This window comes from Pogona vitticeps, chromosome 2 (genome assembly GCF_051106095.1).
Source record: "Pogona vitticeps strain Pit_001003342236 chromosome 2, PviZW2.1, whole genome shotgun sequence".
Lineage (NCBI taxonomy): Eukaryota > Metazoa > Chordata > Lepidosauria > Squamata > Agamidae > Pogona > Pogona vitticeps.
The window spans coordinates 24,147,156-24,162,729 of record NC_135784.1 but is presented as its reverse complement, the minus strand read 5'-3'; the positions used below and the strand labels follow the sequence as shown (position 1 = coordinate 24,162,729).

The following is a 15,574-nucleotide window of genomic DNA, read 5'->3' as shown; positions in this document are numbered from 1 at the left end:
GAAAGGGGGAAAGCCTGCCTGAACATCCATGTTTTCAGTTGTTTCTTAAAAATACCCAGCGAGGGAGCTGCGCGAATGTCAGGAGGTAAGTTGTTCCAGAGGCGAGGAGCCACCGTCGAGAAGGCCTGGTTTCCTGTTTTTTCCTTCCGGGCCTCCCTTGGCATCAGGCTCCTCAGCCTCACCTCCTGACTCGCACGGATGACACGGGTAGAACTGGGTGGGAGTAAGCGTTCCGCCAAGTATCGAGGCCCTAAACCATGATAATGATGTCGAGCTGGATAAACACATTGGCAAAGCAGCTACCATGTTCTCTAGACTCACAAAGAGAGTATGGCTCAGTAAGAAGCTGACAGCATATACCAAGATCCAGGTCTATAGAGCCTATGTCCTGAGCACACTCCTGTACTGCAGTGAGTCCTGGACCCTTTGTGCACGGCAGGAGAGGAAGCTGAGCACGTTCCATATACGTTGTATCCAACGCATTCTTGGTATCACCTGGTAGGACAAAGTTCCAAATAGAGTAGTCCTAGAATGAGCTGGAATTTTTTGCATGTATATATTACTGAAACAGCGACATCTACGTTGGCTTGGGCATGTCATGAGAATGGCTGATGGTTGGATTCCAAAATATATCCTGGAGAATAAGTGCAGGGAAATCGACCCAGAGGGAGACCACAGCTGCGATACAAGGATATCTGCAAGTGGGATCTGAAGGCCTTAGGAATGGACCTCAACAGATGGGAAACCTTGATGTCTGAGCATTCAGCCTGGAGGCAGGTGGTGTAGCATGGCCTCTCCCAATTTAAAGAGACCCTTGTCCAGCAGGCCGAGGCAAAGAGGAGGTCACAAAAGCAGCAAAATCAGGGAGCTGGACAGGGGACAGACTTTATTTGTCTTCAGTGTGCAAGGGATTGTCATTCTCGAATAGGCCTTCTCAGCCACGCTAGACGCTGTTCCAAGTCCTCCATACAGAGCACGTTACCATAGCCTCTCGGGACTGAAGGATGCCTAATCTAATATGATAACAGAGTCCACTTCCTTGGTAAGTATGGTTAGACCTATCTAACCCCCTTTTATTCAGGAAGCAGATGCATTAGTTGATGCGTCAGTTCCCCCTCTGTCCCTGTACTCTCAAAAAATACCCTACAGATTCTTGGAAGGTCAGTTCAATCCACCTTTATTTCAAATTGAGCACCACAAGCATCTCGTCACCAGGACATGCTGACAGTGAGTTAAAGGAGAGGAAAGGCAGGCCCCAATGAGTAAAACACAGATGGTGGTGGTAGGTTTCGTATGAAACAGGCTGAGAGACTGAGTGAACATGGGCAGGATCCTGAAGGATTGGTATGTAGTTGCAGAAGCAGGGACTGCGCCCAAGCAGCTAACTTGCTACATTTTAAGGAATTTCATTATTTTGGTCATTGGGCTGCACAGAAACTGCCACCACTGGAAGAAAGATCTCCAGCTCTCTCCTTACAAAGGAAAGGAAGATTACAGAGAAAAACATTGATGAATAAGAAAGAGCTTGAAAGCAATGCCTACACTTTGCTTCTTTCTCACGGTGACACAGAGAAGATGTCTAGGCTAACCCGGACATTATTATTCTTACATAATTGTAAGGACAAGTTCCTAGTATAATTTTGAAAATGCTCCTAAAGCTGCTGGCTGAAGTTTGTTCTGTGTTCTGTTAGCACCTTTAATATTGCTGTTTTAAAAGGCATATCATTCTTATTTAAAAACAGAACTCTGTACTAATGAAAAAGAAACTGTGAATATGAAGCATTTCCCACACTCCTGCCACTAATATAGTTTCACTAATGGCGAACTGTGTGATGCTTCAGAAGGAGTGCACTGAGAGCAAAGCATTTTCCACATTCCTGGCATTGGTAGGGTTTCTGTTCCATGTGGATCTTCTGATGGTTCAAAAGGGCTGAACACTGAGCAAACTGTTTCCCACACTCCCGGCATTTGTAGGGTTTTTCTCCTGTGTGAATTATTTGATGCTTCATTAGGTCTGCCTTGTGGGCAAAAATCCTTGCCACAATCCTGGCATTTGTAGGGTTTCTCTCCTGTGTGGATTCTCTGGTGCATGACAAAGTATTCTTTACGCACTAAACATTTCCCACACTCCTGGCATTTGTAGGGTTTTTCTCTTGTGTGGACTCTCTGGTGCCTCACAAGGTGTGAATTCTCACAAAAGCATTTCCTACAATGCTGGCACGTATATGGTTTGTCTCCAGTGTGGATTCTCTGGTGCTTTGTAAAGTCAGGCTTCCGGATAAAACATTTCCCACACTCCTGGCATGTGTATGCAGTTTCACCTGTATGGATCCTCTGGTGCATGACAAGCTCTGAACTGTGAGCAAAACGTTTCCCACAGTCCCAGCATATGTGTCCTGCCTCCGGTCTGTCAGCCTTGCGACCAAAACATTTCCCACACTCTTGGCATTTGTAGGGTTTCTCTCCTGTGTGGACCACATGATGCAACGCAAGGTGTGAATTACGAGCAAAGCATTTCTCACATTTGTTACACTTGTACGGTTTCTCTTCGGTGTGGACTCTCTGGTGCCTCACGAGGGAGGATTTCTGAGCAAAACATTTCCCACACTCCTGGCACTGGTATGATTTCTCTCCTGTGTGGATGCTGAGGTGGGTCAGAAGCTGCGAACAGCAAACAAAACTTCTTTCACATTTGTGGCATTGGTAGGGTTTCTTTCCTATATGGAAACTCTGGTGGCTCAGAAACTGTGAACTGAAAGCAAAACATTTCCCACACTCATGGCACCGGCAGGGTTTCTCCCCTGTGTGTACCCTCTGATGCACAAGCAGGTATGAATTCTGAGCAAAGCATTTCCCACACTCCTGGCACCTGAATGGTTTTTCCCTTGTGTGGACTCTCTGGTAGTTCACAAGATGTGATTTCCAAGCATAAGATCTACAACACTCATTACATACGTATGGTTTCTCTCCAGTGTAGACTCTTCGGTGGTTCACCAGGTATGAATTACCAGCCAAACACATTCCAAATTCTTCATATCTTCTGAAAAAAAATTTTTCCACTATGGACCATCTTGTGAAGCATGAACTCCATCTCTTGCTCAAATTCTTTCCCGCATAGATTGCACTTGTAAGGTGTCTCTTCTACATGCATTTCAACAAGATCCGGTTTGTGGATGTAACTCCTTCCATGCTTGACACCTATGTTTGTTTTCCTCCAGTTACCTGCTGGGACGGAAGAATAATCACAGATAAAATGTGAATTGTTAAGCAGGAGAGGGAAAAATGAGACAAGGGGCTGAACAATTATAAAGTTTCTGAATGAAAACAAACACCAAGAGAAAAGATGAAATGTATTGTGCAAATTTTCTTCCTTCGTAGGTGCCCGGTGCCTTGGAGTTGAATAGAAATGATTGAACAAGTTTCTTTTTGGATAGTCTGGACACCCCAATACGTCAGGATAGTGGCTCCTGGGCATTTCTGCTAGCAACAGCCTTGGCAGCTTCTTGCCCAGCGCTTCTTCTCCTGGGGAATCAGGAACATCTCCCACCATCTTTTGTTGGGATCCCCACGGGGGGGGGGAGCTTTTCCCAATCTTCTGTGGATAGCATTTGAGGCAGCAGTTCCTCCTCCATGACCAGGGCGTCCTCATAAGTCTCACCTCCTTTACTCTCCTCCCGGTCCTCCTTAAATTCCTAAGCCTCCAGGCTTAGCCAGGACACCTCTAACACTTCACCCCAATCTACAGGTGTGCTGTATATGGGAAACTGAGCACCTGCTCTCGAGGAGGTAGGAAGCCCACTTGCCCCGGTGAGGGGCCAAGCTCACAATGTGTTTTGCAGCCAGGCTTCTGGCAGCAAAATATTTTGATTGGCAGATCCTGTGTTTTGCAGCTGGGCTTCAAGCAGCAAAATGTCTTGAGTCGGCCCTGATGTCACTGATTGGGATTCTATATGTGAGTGAGAAAAAGGAAAATATTGCACCGTCTCTTTGCAAAATCCAAAAGCAAGGGTTCATAGTACGTTGAGCAGATTACTAAATTATCCAAAATGGGCAAGCTTTTGAGTAATGCAGAACTCCATCAGTCTGGGCGTTGGAGAGGATGGGGAGAACAGAACAGGCTCCAGAAGGTCACTGCTGATGCTGATGCCTGTAGTGAAGTAATAAAAAACTGCAAGTTTAAATACAGTAATCAGTTGATAGGATGCGGAATCAATGGCCTTTTTTTGTTTCTGTAGAAAAAAAGGATGCCAGGTGCACATTGGGTTTTCTCAATCTTTTGTTGGAAGAATGTGACTCTGGGTTTGGTTGCAAGTAGAATGAGGCAGAAAATATTGAAACGGAGGCTTTGCTACTTTGGGCACACCCTGAGAACACAGGATTCTCTGGAAAAGACCACAGCCAGGAAAGATGGAAGGAAGGAGGCAGGAAAAGAGGAAGCCCAAATATGAGATGGACTAGCTCCCTAAAGGAACCACAGGTTTGAGGTTCCAATTGCTGAGAGGGCTGTTGAGAACAGGCCTCACGCACAGGCAACTTGACAGTATATAACAACAAGCAGCAGCAGCAGCCAGAACCATGGCTATCCCCTGTATTAGAAAAGCTGGAAATTAAATTTTATAGCACAGAAAGCAAAGGGCAGGGGAGATCGGGGAGATGAACCCAATGGAGAGAATTACCTACTTGTTAGAGGAAGGAGCAACCAAGATTTGCTGGGGAGAAAAACTGTCAAGAAAGCCACTGTACCATATCCTGAGGGGTGTGTATGGAGAGGTCATGCCCACTGTGGTTGGGGGGGACAGAAGGCACAGCAGTCAGAAACAAAGCCAAGGGCTAAATAGAGGTGCACAGAAATGGACAGGGGTGGAAAAACCCAGAAAAATTGGGGGATGGGAATAGTTCCTTTTTTTCCAAAGCCAATTTTCCCCCAGAAAATTTTTTTAAAAATGGAGTGTGGAATGTGTTCTTTTACAATGATAAATAATATGTCTACGACATCATATTCAAACTATATACAGTGGTGCCTCGCATTACATTAATTCGTTCCAGCGAAATCGCTGTAGAACGAAAACGTAATGCGAAAATAAAAAAGCCCATTGAAACGCATTGAAACCCCTTCAATGCGTTCCAATGGGCTGGAAACTCACCGTCCAGCGAAGATCCTCCATAGGGCAGCCATTTTCGGTGCCTGTGCAGCGAGCAACCCGTCCCAGAAAACAGCGGGGAGCCATTTTGTTTACCCGGTGGCCATTTTGAAACTGCCAATCAGCTGTTCTAAAATCGTTGTTTTGTGAAGAATCGGTTCCCGAAGCAGGGAACCGATCATCGCAAAGCGAAAAAAACCCATTCAGACAATCGTTTTGTGGTCGCAATTGCAATCGCAAAAAGATCATCATGTGGTTTCGTTGTAATGCGGGGCAATCGTAAAGCGAGGCACCACTGTACTGTAACATGAAGACCTTAATGAAAGACCTGAGACTTTATGTATTTATGTTACAATCCATCCTTACTTGTGACTCCTGAATTCGGACAAGCCCTGCCTCGAACCAGCATTGTTGAACTCCCAAGAAGATTCCTTAAGAAGCCATACAACAAAGCTTTGTGGTGAATTACAGGACTAGAATAGTGGCTAGGTCACACACTTGTGTTATCCTAGGCACTCTGTCATTATTTATTATTATTAACAACAACAACAATCATAATTGTGTGCCATCAACTTTTCAGGGTTTTCCAGGTACTGTACAGCAGTGGTCCCCAGCCTTTTTAATGCCAGGGATGGGTTTTGTTGAAGACCATTCTTCCAAGGACCTCTGTGTGTGTGCGTGTGCGTGTCTGCTGCCGCTGGCATCCGTGAATGGGGGGGGAAGCGTCCTTGCGTGGGGGTACTTGTTATGCAGTAGGTTGTTGGAGGAATTTCCAAGGGATTAGATATACCATGGAACACAATGAAGACAGTCATCATCAAATGGAGAAAATATCGCACAACAGTGACACTACCAAGAACTGGACGTCTCTGCAAAAGTGATGAAAATAGTAGAAGAAAATTGGTCAGGGAGGCTGCAAAGAGGCCTACAGCAACATTAAAGGAGCTGCAGGAATATCTGGCAAATACTGGCTGTGTGGTACAACAATCTCTCGTATTCTTCATAGGTCTGGGTTATGGAGTAGAGTGGCAAGACGGAAGCCTTTTCTTATGAAGAAAAACATCCACACACGGCTAAATTTTGCAATAACACACCTACACTGTAAGTAAGTCAGTTGCCACACTACTGAAATTTCAGTGGTTTACCTTCTCCATGAACTCTAAGCTAATACAGAAAGCTGAAACAGGAGCTAAATATTTTCCAAACTCTAGGCTAGGGGTGGGCAGTCATCAGAGATTTTGATGCCACCTCTCCCACAATCACCTTGCATCCAAACAAATCTTACCAATATTTTTTTTCTTAACTGAAAAACTCTCCTTGCAGCCTCTACTGGTCCAGAAACATATTCTGGGACATGGGGAGAGGGACTCTCTCAAAAAATGGTAGAAGTGGCTTCTACATCTTCTACAAGGCACAGGGGGGGCTTTCTGAGACAAAGATAATTATTTTTCCAACAAAATTTTTAAAATGTCCTTGGCAGTGCGGGGGTGCTGGATCCCTTCAGTTGTGCTGGGGGACAATGCTTGAGGCCCTAAGGGGCCACGCGTGGCCCAGGGACTACATGCCACCCACCCCTCTTCTAACCATTTGTATGATTTATCCACAGTGTGCATCCGCTGGTGTGTCACAAGCCCCGAATTGCGAGCAAAGCCTTTACCACACTCCGGACATTTGTATGGTTTTTCTCCTGTGTGGACTCTCTGGTGAATCACTAGTTGTGAGCTCTGAGCAAAAGATTTCCAGCACTCCTGGCATTGATATACTTTCTTACATCCATGGGCGCTCCGATGCTTAGCAAGGGAGGAATGATAGGGAAAACATTTTCCACACTCCTGGCATTTGTATGGTTTCTCTCCCGTGTGGCCTCTTTGATGCCTCACAAGGTGTGAAATCTGAGCAAAACATTTCCCACATTCCTGACACTGGTACGGTTTCTCTCCTGTGTGGACCCTCTGGTGCCCCACAAGCTGCACCTTTTGAGCAAAGCATTTCCCACACTCCTGGCATCTGTACGGTTTCTCCCCTGTGTGGACTCGCTGATGAGTTGCCAGCTCTGACTTATTAAAAAAACATTTCCCACAGTCCTGGCAACTATATGGTTTTTCTCCTGTGTGGATTCTCTGATGCACGATGAGGTGTCCCTTCTGACCAAAACATTTTCCGCACCCCTGGCATTTGTACGGTTTCACTCCTGTGTGGACTCTCTGATGCTTCACAACGTCTGACTTGTAAAAGAAACGTTTCTCACACTCCTGGCACTTATATGGTTTGTCTCCTGTGTGACCCCTTTGATGCTTCAGAAGGAATGACTTGTAAAGAAAGCATTTGCCACACTCCAGGCATTTATGTGGTTTCTCTCCTGTGTCTACTGTCTGGTTTTTCAGAAGTTGTGAATTCTGAGGGAAACGTTTTCTACGCTCTTCATCCTGGAAATCTGTCCTTCCCATGTGGTCCCTCTTGTGAAACACAAGTGCCATCTTTTGAGCAAACCATCTCCCACACATGGTACACTCATAGGGCTGCTCTCCGTTACACTTCTCCTCTTCTGAGTAGGTTCGCTGATGACTGGCCAGATTCAACTTACAAATAAAACACTTCCCACACTTGGTACATACATTCTTTTGGCAACAAAGATCTGTGGGAAGAAAGACAAAGGCAGATAAGGCTGAATCCCAAACCTGAGACAGAAGGAAACTTGGGAAACAGAAAGGGGACTGAAGTTCTTATAAGCAGACTCTGATGGCCCAGTTTTTCAGAGGAAAAATGGACCGAAAAGGTAATTCCTGCACGGATTGAGAGGGGAGAGTGAAGCAAGCTCCTTACCAAGAGAGGACACATTTTCATAGTTTTCCATCATAACCTCTTTGTACAAAACTCTTTGGTTTGTGTTTAGGAGATCCCACTCCTCCGTTGTGAAATCCACCACCAGATCCTCAAAGGCCACCAGTTCCTGCAACCATAAAACAGCCTCCACTCAGGACAACGCCCTGAGTTTGCCACTCAAAATGCAAAGACCTACTACAGAATGAAACAAGGTCAGAAAGGAGGAGACGGATTTCTCCCTAAGACACCACTCATTTCACAGTTGTGGGTGGCAGTGCAAAGCCCAGACTTTGAAGTGTATAAAACAATAGAAAGCCTTGCCACCAGTTCTGAGGGAAGACCACCTGTGGTGGCTCCCAATGGCAGCCACTGATACAGTTGTGACCCGCAACCTGCACAAAATGTTTGTTTTCTGGAATTGGGCGAATTCTCCCAGCGAGAAAGAGTTTGGTGGGGACTCTCTTCCCCCGCCACATCTGTGTTGGCTAGTTAGCAATCTTGATGTAAATTTCCTGATATGGGAGGAAGGGCCTCCATCACAGACTAACTTGTATGCTTTTCTGTTTGCATGCTAACTAATCAGAGGGGTTTGTTTTTGCCAGGCTAGATAAACTCCACCCTTATTTCTTCCCTTCTCCTCCTCACGCGTTTTGAGAGACTCCGTTTTGTCTCAGACCCTTTTTCACCCTGGAAGATGCTAGATTGCCAGGATGGCTCTCTGAACCCTAGAGGTCCTCCCAGCCACATGGACTGAGGAAACAAACCTTATTTTTACTATTTTCCTTTCTATCAACCTTAAGCCTAATGAGTGCCTGTTTTAGAAATGGACGTTTAAGTGGGTAAAATACACAAAACCTTTTATATTTAAAGATCGCCTCCTGAGTCTTATTTTCTAAAGTGCTAGGCTTTGGTGAGGTTGGATACCAAAAACAATTGGGTAAAGAAGGGGACTTCTACAGCTAATTCTACTCTTAAGGAGCTGGCCTTCCGCTGTGCATTTTACCAGAACGTAAGCTAGTTCCCAGAACTCTCATCAATCTGAAGGTCAAGCACACATATTCTGGACCCCTAAATGCCTACAGAAGGTCCAAGGGAAATGATTTCTACGCACACAGATATTCCAATGATTTTCATGGCTGTTTGATGCATACTTTCCCATGAAAAACCTGCCCGTGGTTGCACAGGATCTCTTACCATCCTTGCCTTTGCCCTAGCCCTTTCCTCTGACACTCTTCCCTTCCTTCTGGACTGAGGCAGAGAGTCCACTGGACCTGCTACAAAAACAAATAGGGGAATATTTTAGAGAGACGTCTTGGCTCCAGAAGAGATAATGAACTGGTTTAGAGTGAAAGGCTTAAGAGGATGGAGGGAGAATAACCTAGGGGAGGGGGGGATGAAGGCAACCCTCTCCAGCATGATGAATTCACAGGTATATTGCTCTGCCTAGCAAAATTAGCTCATCTCATTTAGCTAAGATGCAGCAATAAACTATGATTCTGTCAAGGCACTTTGGAAGAGTTATAAATGGTCTTTCCAAGTTTCCGCCACTGGCCTGTACAGTTCACATTAATGTTTCTTACAACTAAAACATGGCAGGGACAAAAAATAAATATCCCAGCACACCTACTGCATGTTGTCACTTCCCAACCAATATCAGCTACGGGGAAAATGAATGTCTAATGTTGTTTTTTGGCAAACGGTGACACCCAGAACAGACATGTGGTGCCAGTCTCTTTATGCAACACATGCATACAGGTGCAGAAGGAGAGAGAGAGAGAGAGGAGAGAAAGCAGTGAGGTTGAGGAAAAAGCAGCAGTGATCAAAAATAAGTGCAGCCAGTCAGAGGGAAAAGAAGGCTGCAGTCCAGCAAGATCTGGAGGGCCACATCTTGCTCTCATTTCAGTTAAAATGTGTAATTCTTACGACTTGTTCTCTAACCGATATTGGCCTGCAGTGCAACCCTCATCTTCTCCAAAACAAAGTGATCCGGAAACCCTTCGTCTCTCTCAAGCCAGGAGATCAAATCAGGCTTAACAAATGAAAATCCTGCACAAGCATTAAAGAGAGAGAGAGAGAGAGAGAGAGAGAGAGAGAGAGAGAGAACCTATTCAGGTGGATAAAGATCTGAAATATGAGGCTGTGGATCAACCAAACTCAACAAATGGATACAGATATTCTCCTAGCATCATGAGTACCTGTAGACCCAGTCACAAGAAACATCTGGTCCATTTTGTCTCCTAACTATGATTTTGAAATGAGCCACAGGATAAAGAATTATTTTGGGGGCAGCCCAGGTGGTACTTTCATCATAAATTTTGGGGTTCTCACCACAAAGCTGATTTTCAAACCATGGGTCATCAAAACTGCGTAGTATGGCAGGATTAACTCTTACATGAAGGAATTATTGCGGGGACATACAAGCCTATGTCAACATTCTAGCCTGTAAAATCACAAACTGCAAGATCACACAAGCTACTCTTTGGGCAAAAAAAAAAAATCAGTTACCAGCACCTGAGTAACGCTTTCATTTAGTTTTCCACCCTATTCGAAAGACTTAACAGGCCTTACAATCAAGGTGGAAAAAGCAGCAACAGAATTTAATTCAAAGACATAACAAATCGGCAATGAAAAAGCAACACACCCCACAGTAAACAGGAAGAGCATGAGATACTTTGAAAGAAGAGCAAAGAGAGGGTCGTTCTAAGTTCAGAAAGACATTATTGACTTGTCTGATTCACGTTGTTTTTGATTATATTTCTTTTATTATATAGGTTATTGTGTGGTTTTTTTGTTTGTTTTCTCATATTATTTGCATCAACTGGACTGTTAACTGCCCTAAGTAGTGATTGTACCACTAACCAAGTGGAATAAAAATGCAATAAATTAATAAATAAATGTAAAAGGAAGGAAGGATCTATTCTTAAATTGACAGGATATGGACTGAAAAAAATCAGAACATCTCCTGAAGCTTTTTGATGAAGCACGTTTGACTCGAATGGATTCAGTATCATCTCTTACCTAAGGAGGCCACATGGTCATAATTCTCTCGCATGACTTCCTGGTATAACCTTCTTTGAGTCTGATCCAACAGAGCCCATTGCCCATCTGAGAAGTACAAGGCCACATCTTCAAAAATCATGGGATCCTGGGGAAAAAAAGACCAAAACTTATACTGCATTGCACGTTTTATGTTTCTAAGCCTTACACTGATCCTTTAGAGTTAAGCAGGATTGATTAACCAAGAGATGGTCACTTGTTCTACTGTTAAGAAGAGTCAAGCAGCCATGGCAGGCAGCGGATATGAACAGACAGTGAATTTCTCATGATTTCATCTATTATTATTATTATTATTATTACAGCCAGATGTGTGGGAAGGAGCAGATTTTTGTAGAATTTTCTTCCTTGAGAACAAATCCACCTTGATTCTGACAGGAGGGTCACTTTCTGTCCCATCAAATATCATTGGCCCACCACCCACGCATGTACTTGAGGCAATTCTTTCACACCTAGTTCCATTTTCTAAGAAATTGACCTCCTAGTGACAATCTCGGTTGTCCTGCTGTATCCTTTGAGCGCTGCCAAGGATGATGTTAGGCTGAGCTTCAAGCAAAGGCTGAGAAAGAGAGAGACAGAGACAATTTGTGATCTTGAGAAAGGAAAGCTGTGGATAATGGGCAAAAAGATACCTCCTCCTTCTTCTATGGGACAAGAAAACCCTGGAAGGCGGCAATATTCAAGGAGACATGAACCAATTTAGAAGATTTCAACTGCTCAGTTCTATTCTCAAGGACCTGCCTTTCCAGAACAGCATGGCACTTGGAGATATGCAAGTGGTTTAAACTGAATTTCTGGATAGCTCAGTGGTTTAGGTATTTGGCTGCGTACGTAGCCAGAGGTTGGGGGTTCAATTCCCCACTTTGCCTCCTGGACCCAACGAATCACTTGTTCACAGGGCTTGTCACAAAAGCTCACATTAAAATATAACAGTCTTTAAAGTGCCTCATGTTTTGTTTTATTGGATTTTGCCTGAAATATGTGTTATGTCAACTAGTAATGCCATTTGGTCTTCTTGCCACGTAGGGTTTGATGGTTTATAATTATTTTATGGTTTTGTGTATTGTATCTCATTCAAACAATTTTTTTAAGGAGACAGGGATGGGCACAAAGTCACTAGGAAACCATCCAAGCCTTTCCCTGTGAGTTCAGCTTGGTCGTCTGTGCTAAAAAATCTTGTTTGTGGAACGGCGGAATTTCTCAATGCAATCGGATCAGCAAAAAAACAAAGCGCGGCTGTTTTCTCCCCCTCCCCTCAAAGAAAAAAAAAAGGGACCGACATCGTCAGGACGTGTCCCAACCTTTCCTCTGTCTAGTAACTAAAAACAGGCTGGCCTGGGCAGAGACATACCCTGAGCCCACTGGAGACGATTCAGGAAAGGCTAAAATAAAATAAAATAAAATGCAAAACCTACCAAGCCTCTCTCGGGGCCTCCTGCAGAAACACAAGTCACCAGCCTGCAAACACACACACACACCCATTTTTACCTCCTTCACGATGCCAAAGAGCCTTTATGGATTGCCTCGATCCTACTTGGCAAGAGTTGCTCCTGCACCGCCTCCCTCCCTTCCTCGTGTCCGTGCTTTTTAACAAGGCAGGGGGGTTGTCGCCGGCGCCCTATCACGTGACTGAAGCCAAGCCCGACTCCTGGCAAGAGAAAGGCCAGCTCCCTCGACCGCCTTCAAGGCGGGAGTCGGTGCGGTGCTTCCTTGGGGAAGGGAGCGGGGGAGCTATTTTGGACCCATCCCATAATTTCTTTCGGGATAAGTCACCTTTGGCTTAAAGCCTCATCCGCTTTTCCTTCTCTTTCTTTGATTTTTTTCCCCTCCGCTGGGTTCTAGCAATCCCATCACACGCAAGAGGTGGTGAAAAAGATGCAATGGGACTTAAGTAAGCAGGGTTAGCCGTGGGGTCCTCCAAACACAATAAACCTGATGAAGTGGTGTTTTAATCCACGAAAGCTGGTGAACGGTGTGATGTGTGTAGTCTATAAAGGTATCGCCTGTTTTGGTATATTTGAGATAAACAGGGAAGGTGGCAAGCATCTCTGTGGGACCTTCGTGGAGCAGAAGACACACTAGCCAAGGTGGCAGGCAGAACCTGGGGGAAAGTGGGTATTCACACACCACCACCACCACCATCATCATCATGTGCCATCAAGTCAATTCAGAATCATGGTGACCCTTTTTTTTTTAGGATTTTCCAGATACAGAGTACTCAGAGTACCCCCGCCTTCTGGGGCGCCCCCTGGGACCTTGCCCAAATTCACACAGGCTGCCTCTACTTTCAGGAGGCATGTGTACACACAAACATCAAAATGAGTATTCACAGAACACATGGGGGGGGGAAGGAGGGGGTCCAGCAGAACACCCAAGGTGCGACACTTATCCTTAGTGGAGAGAGTAGCCCCCCAACAAAAAAAGAGAGAAGCTCCTTGTGGGAACCCATTCTGACATGTTCCCGAGAGTGGACACTTCTACATTCAATCTTATGGGCCATTGCGCCAGTAGACCCATCCCTCAGATGACTCCCATACCTTCAGGCTCCGGGCTCAGTATGACTTGAGCTGAAATGGGCTAGTGCCATGAGACATCCCAAGATACTTGAGACACTCCTGGTTTCGTACATCCCTCTCTCTCTGCTATCTCTCCCTTTTTCTCTATTCCTTTCAGCAGTCTCTCTCCAATAAGGTGGTTTGCAAGGGGTTTGGCATCATCAATCATCAAAGCCGCCCAGAGACCTTTGGGTAGAGTGGGCGGCATATAAGTTAAATAAATAAAATAAATAATCTTGCTCCGCCACTTCTCTGCCAAACATGTAAATCACAACTCCCTGGTCCTAGGGTCTTATTTTACTATGCAAGCCCCATCCTCACAGGACACACAGGACATGAAGGACGCAAACATCGTCACATTGTATAAGAACAAAGGCGACAGGGGCGATTGCAATAACTACCGTGGTATCTCTCTTCTCAGCGTTGTAGGAAAGCTGCTGGCCCGTGTTGTGCTGAAGAGACTTCAGGTGCTTGCAGACAGAGTGTATCCAGAATCACAGTGTGGTTTTCAAGCTGATAGATCAACCACCGACATGATATTTTCCCTCAGACAGTTGCAGGAGAAATGCAGGGAACAACAACAGCCACTCTTTGTGGCCTTCATAGATCTCATAAAGGCCTTTGACTTGGTTAGCAGGGATGGACTTTTTAAAATACTTCCCAAGATTGGATGTCCACCTCAACTCCTTAATATCATCAGGTCCTTTCATGAGGAAATGAAGGGCACTGTAGTTTTTGATGGCTCAACATCAGATCCCTTTGACATCCGAAGCGGAGTAAAACAAGGCTGTGTCCTTGCGCCGACCCTGTTTGGGATCTTCTTTGCTGTCATGCTGAAGCAGGCCTTTGGAACTGCAACAGAAGGTGTCTATCTCCGGACTAGATCAGATGGAAAGCTCTTTAATCTCACTAGATTGAGAGCGAAGACCAAAGTCCAACTGAAATGCATGCGGGACTTCCTCTTTGCTGATGATGCAGCCATTGTTGCCCACTCTGCTGAAGACCTCCAACAACTCATAAATCATTTTAGCAAGGCCTGCCAAGACTTTGGACTAACTATCAGCCTGAAGAAAATCATGTGCCAGGGCGTGGACTCACCTCCCTCTATTACTATCTCCATGCAAGAACTGGAGGTTGTTCATGAATTTGTGTACCTTGGCTCAACAATCTCTGACACTCTCTCCCTAGATGTCGAACTGGATAAACACATTGGGAAAGCAGCTACCATGTTCTCTAGACTCACAAAGAGAGTATGACTCAATAAGAAGCTGACAACATATACCAAGATCCAGGGCTATAGAGCCTGTGTCCTGAGCACACTCCTATACTGCAGCGAGTCCTGGACCCTTTGTGCACGGCAGGAGAGGAAGCTGAACACCTTCCATATGCGTTGTCTCCGACGCATTTTTGGTATCACCTGGCAGGACAAAGTTCCAAATAGAGTAGTCCTAGAACGAGCTGGAATTTTCAGCATGTATACAATATTGAAACAGCGCCGTCTACGTTGGCTTGGGCACGTCGTGAGAATGGCTGATGGTCGGATTCCAAAAGATCTCCTGTATGGAGAATTAGTGAAGGGAAGCCGCCCCCGAGGGAGACCACAGCTGCGTTACAAGGACATCTGCAAGAGGGATCTGAAGGCCTTAGGAATGGACCTCAACAGATAGGAAACCTTGACATCTGAGCGTTCAGCCTGGAGGCAGGCGGTGCATCATGGCCTCTCCCAATTAGAAGAGACACTTGTACAGCAGACCGAGGCAAAGAGGCAGTCCCGAAACAAGCAAAACCAGGGAGCTGGACAGGGGACAGATTGGATTTGTCTCCAGTGTGGAAGGGATTGTCACTCTCGAATTGGCCTCTTCAGCCACACAAGACACTGTTCCAAGAACTCCATACAGAGCACGATACCATAGTCTTTCGAGACTGAAGGATGCCTACACACCCATCCTCAATTATTTTTCTACCACTGTTCTCCAGTATCATTTTACTCTGCTTCCTCCC

At 45.3% G+C, this 15,574-nt stretch overlaps 1 protein-coding gene across 1 annotated transcript; it reads right to left on the bottom strand.

Annotated features, from left to right (window-relative positions):
- Nucleotides 1-1,160: 1,160 nt before the first annotated feature.
- LOC144587519 (uncharacterized) lies at nt 1,161-12,649 on the bottom strand. The gene is made up of 8 exons (XM_078388416.1): nt 12,507-12,649; nt 10,983-11,109; nt 9,903-10,010; nt 9,159-9,238; nt 7,965-8,091; nt 6,738-7,776; nt 3,061-3,134; nt 1,161-2,966 (listed from the first exon to the last, which is right to left on the bottom strand). The coding sequence occupies exons 2-8, from the start codon at nt 11,101-11,103 to the stop codon at nt 1,801-1,803; spliced, it is 2,715 nt and encodes a 904-aa protein (XP_078244542.1). The 5' UTR covers nt 11,104-11,109; nt 12,507-12,649; the 3' UTR covers nt 1,161-1,800.
- Nucleotides 12,650-15,574: the final 2,925 nt, after the last annotated feature.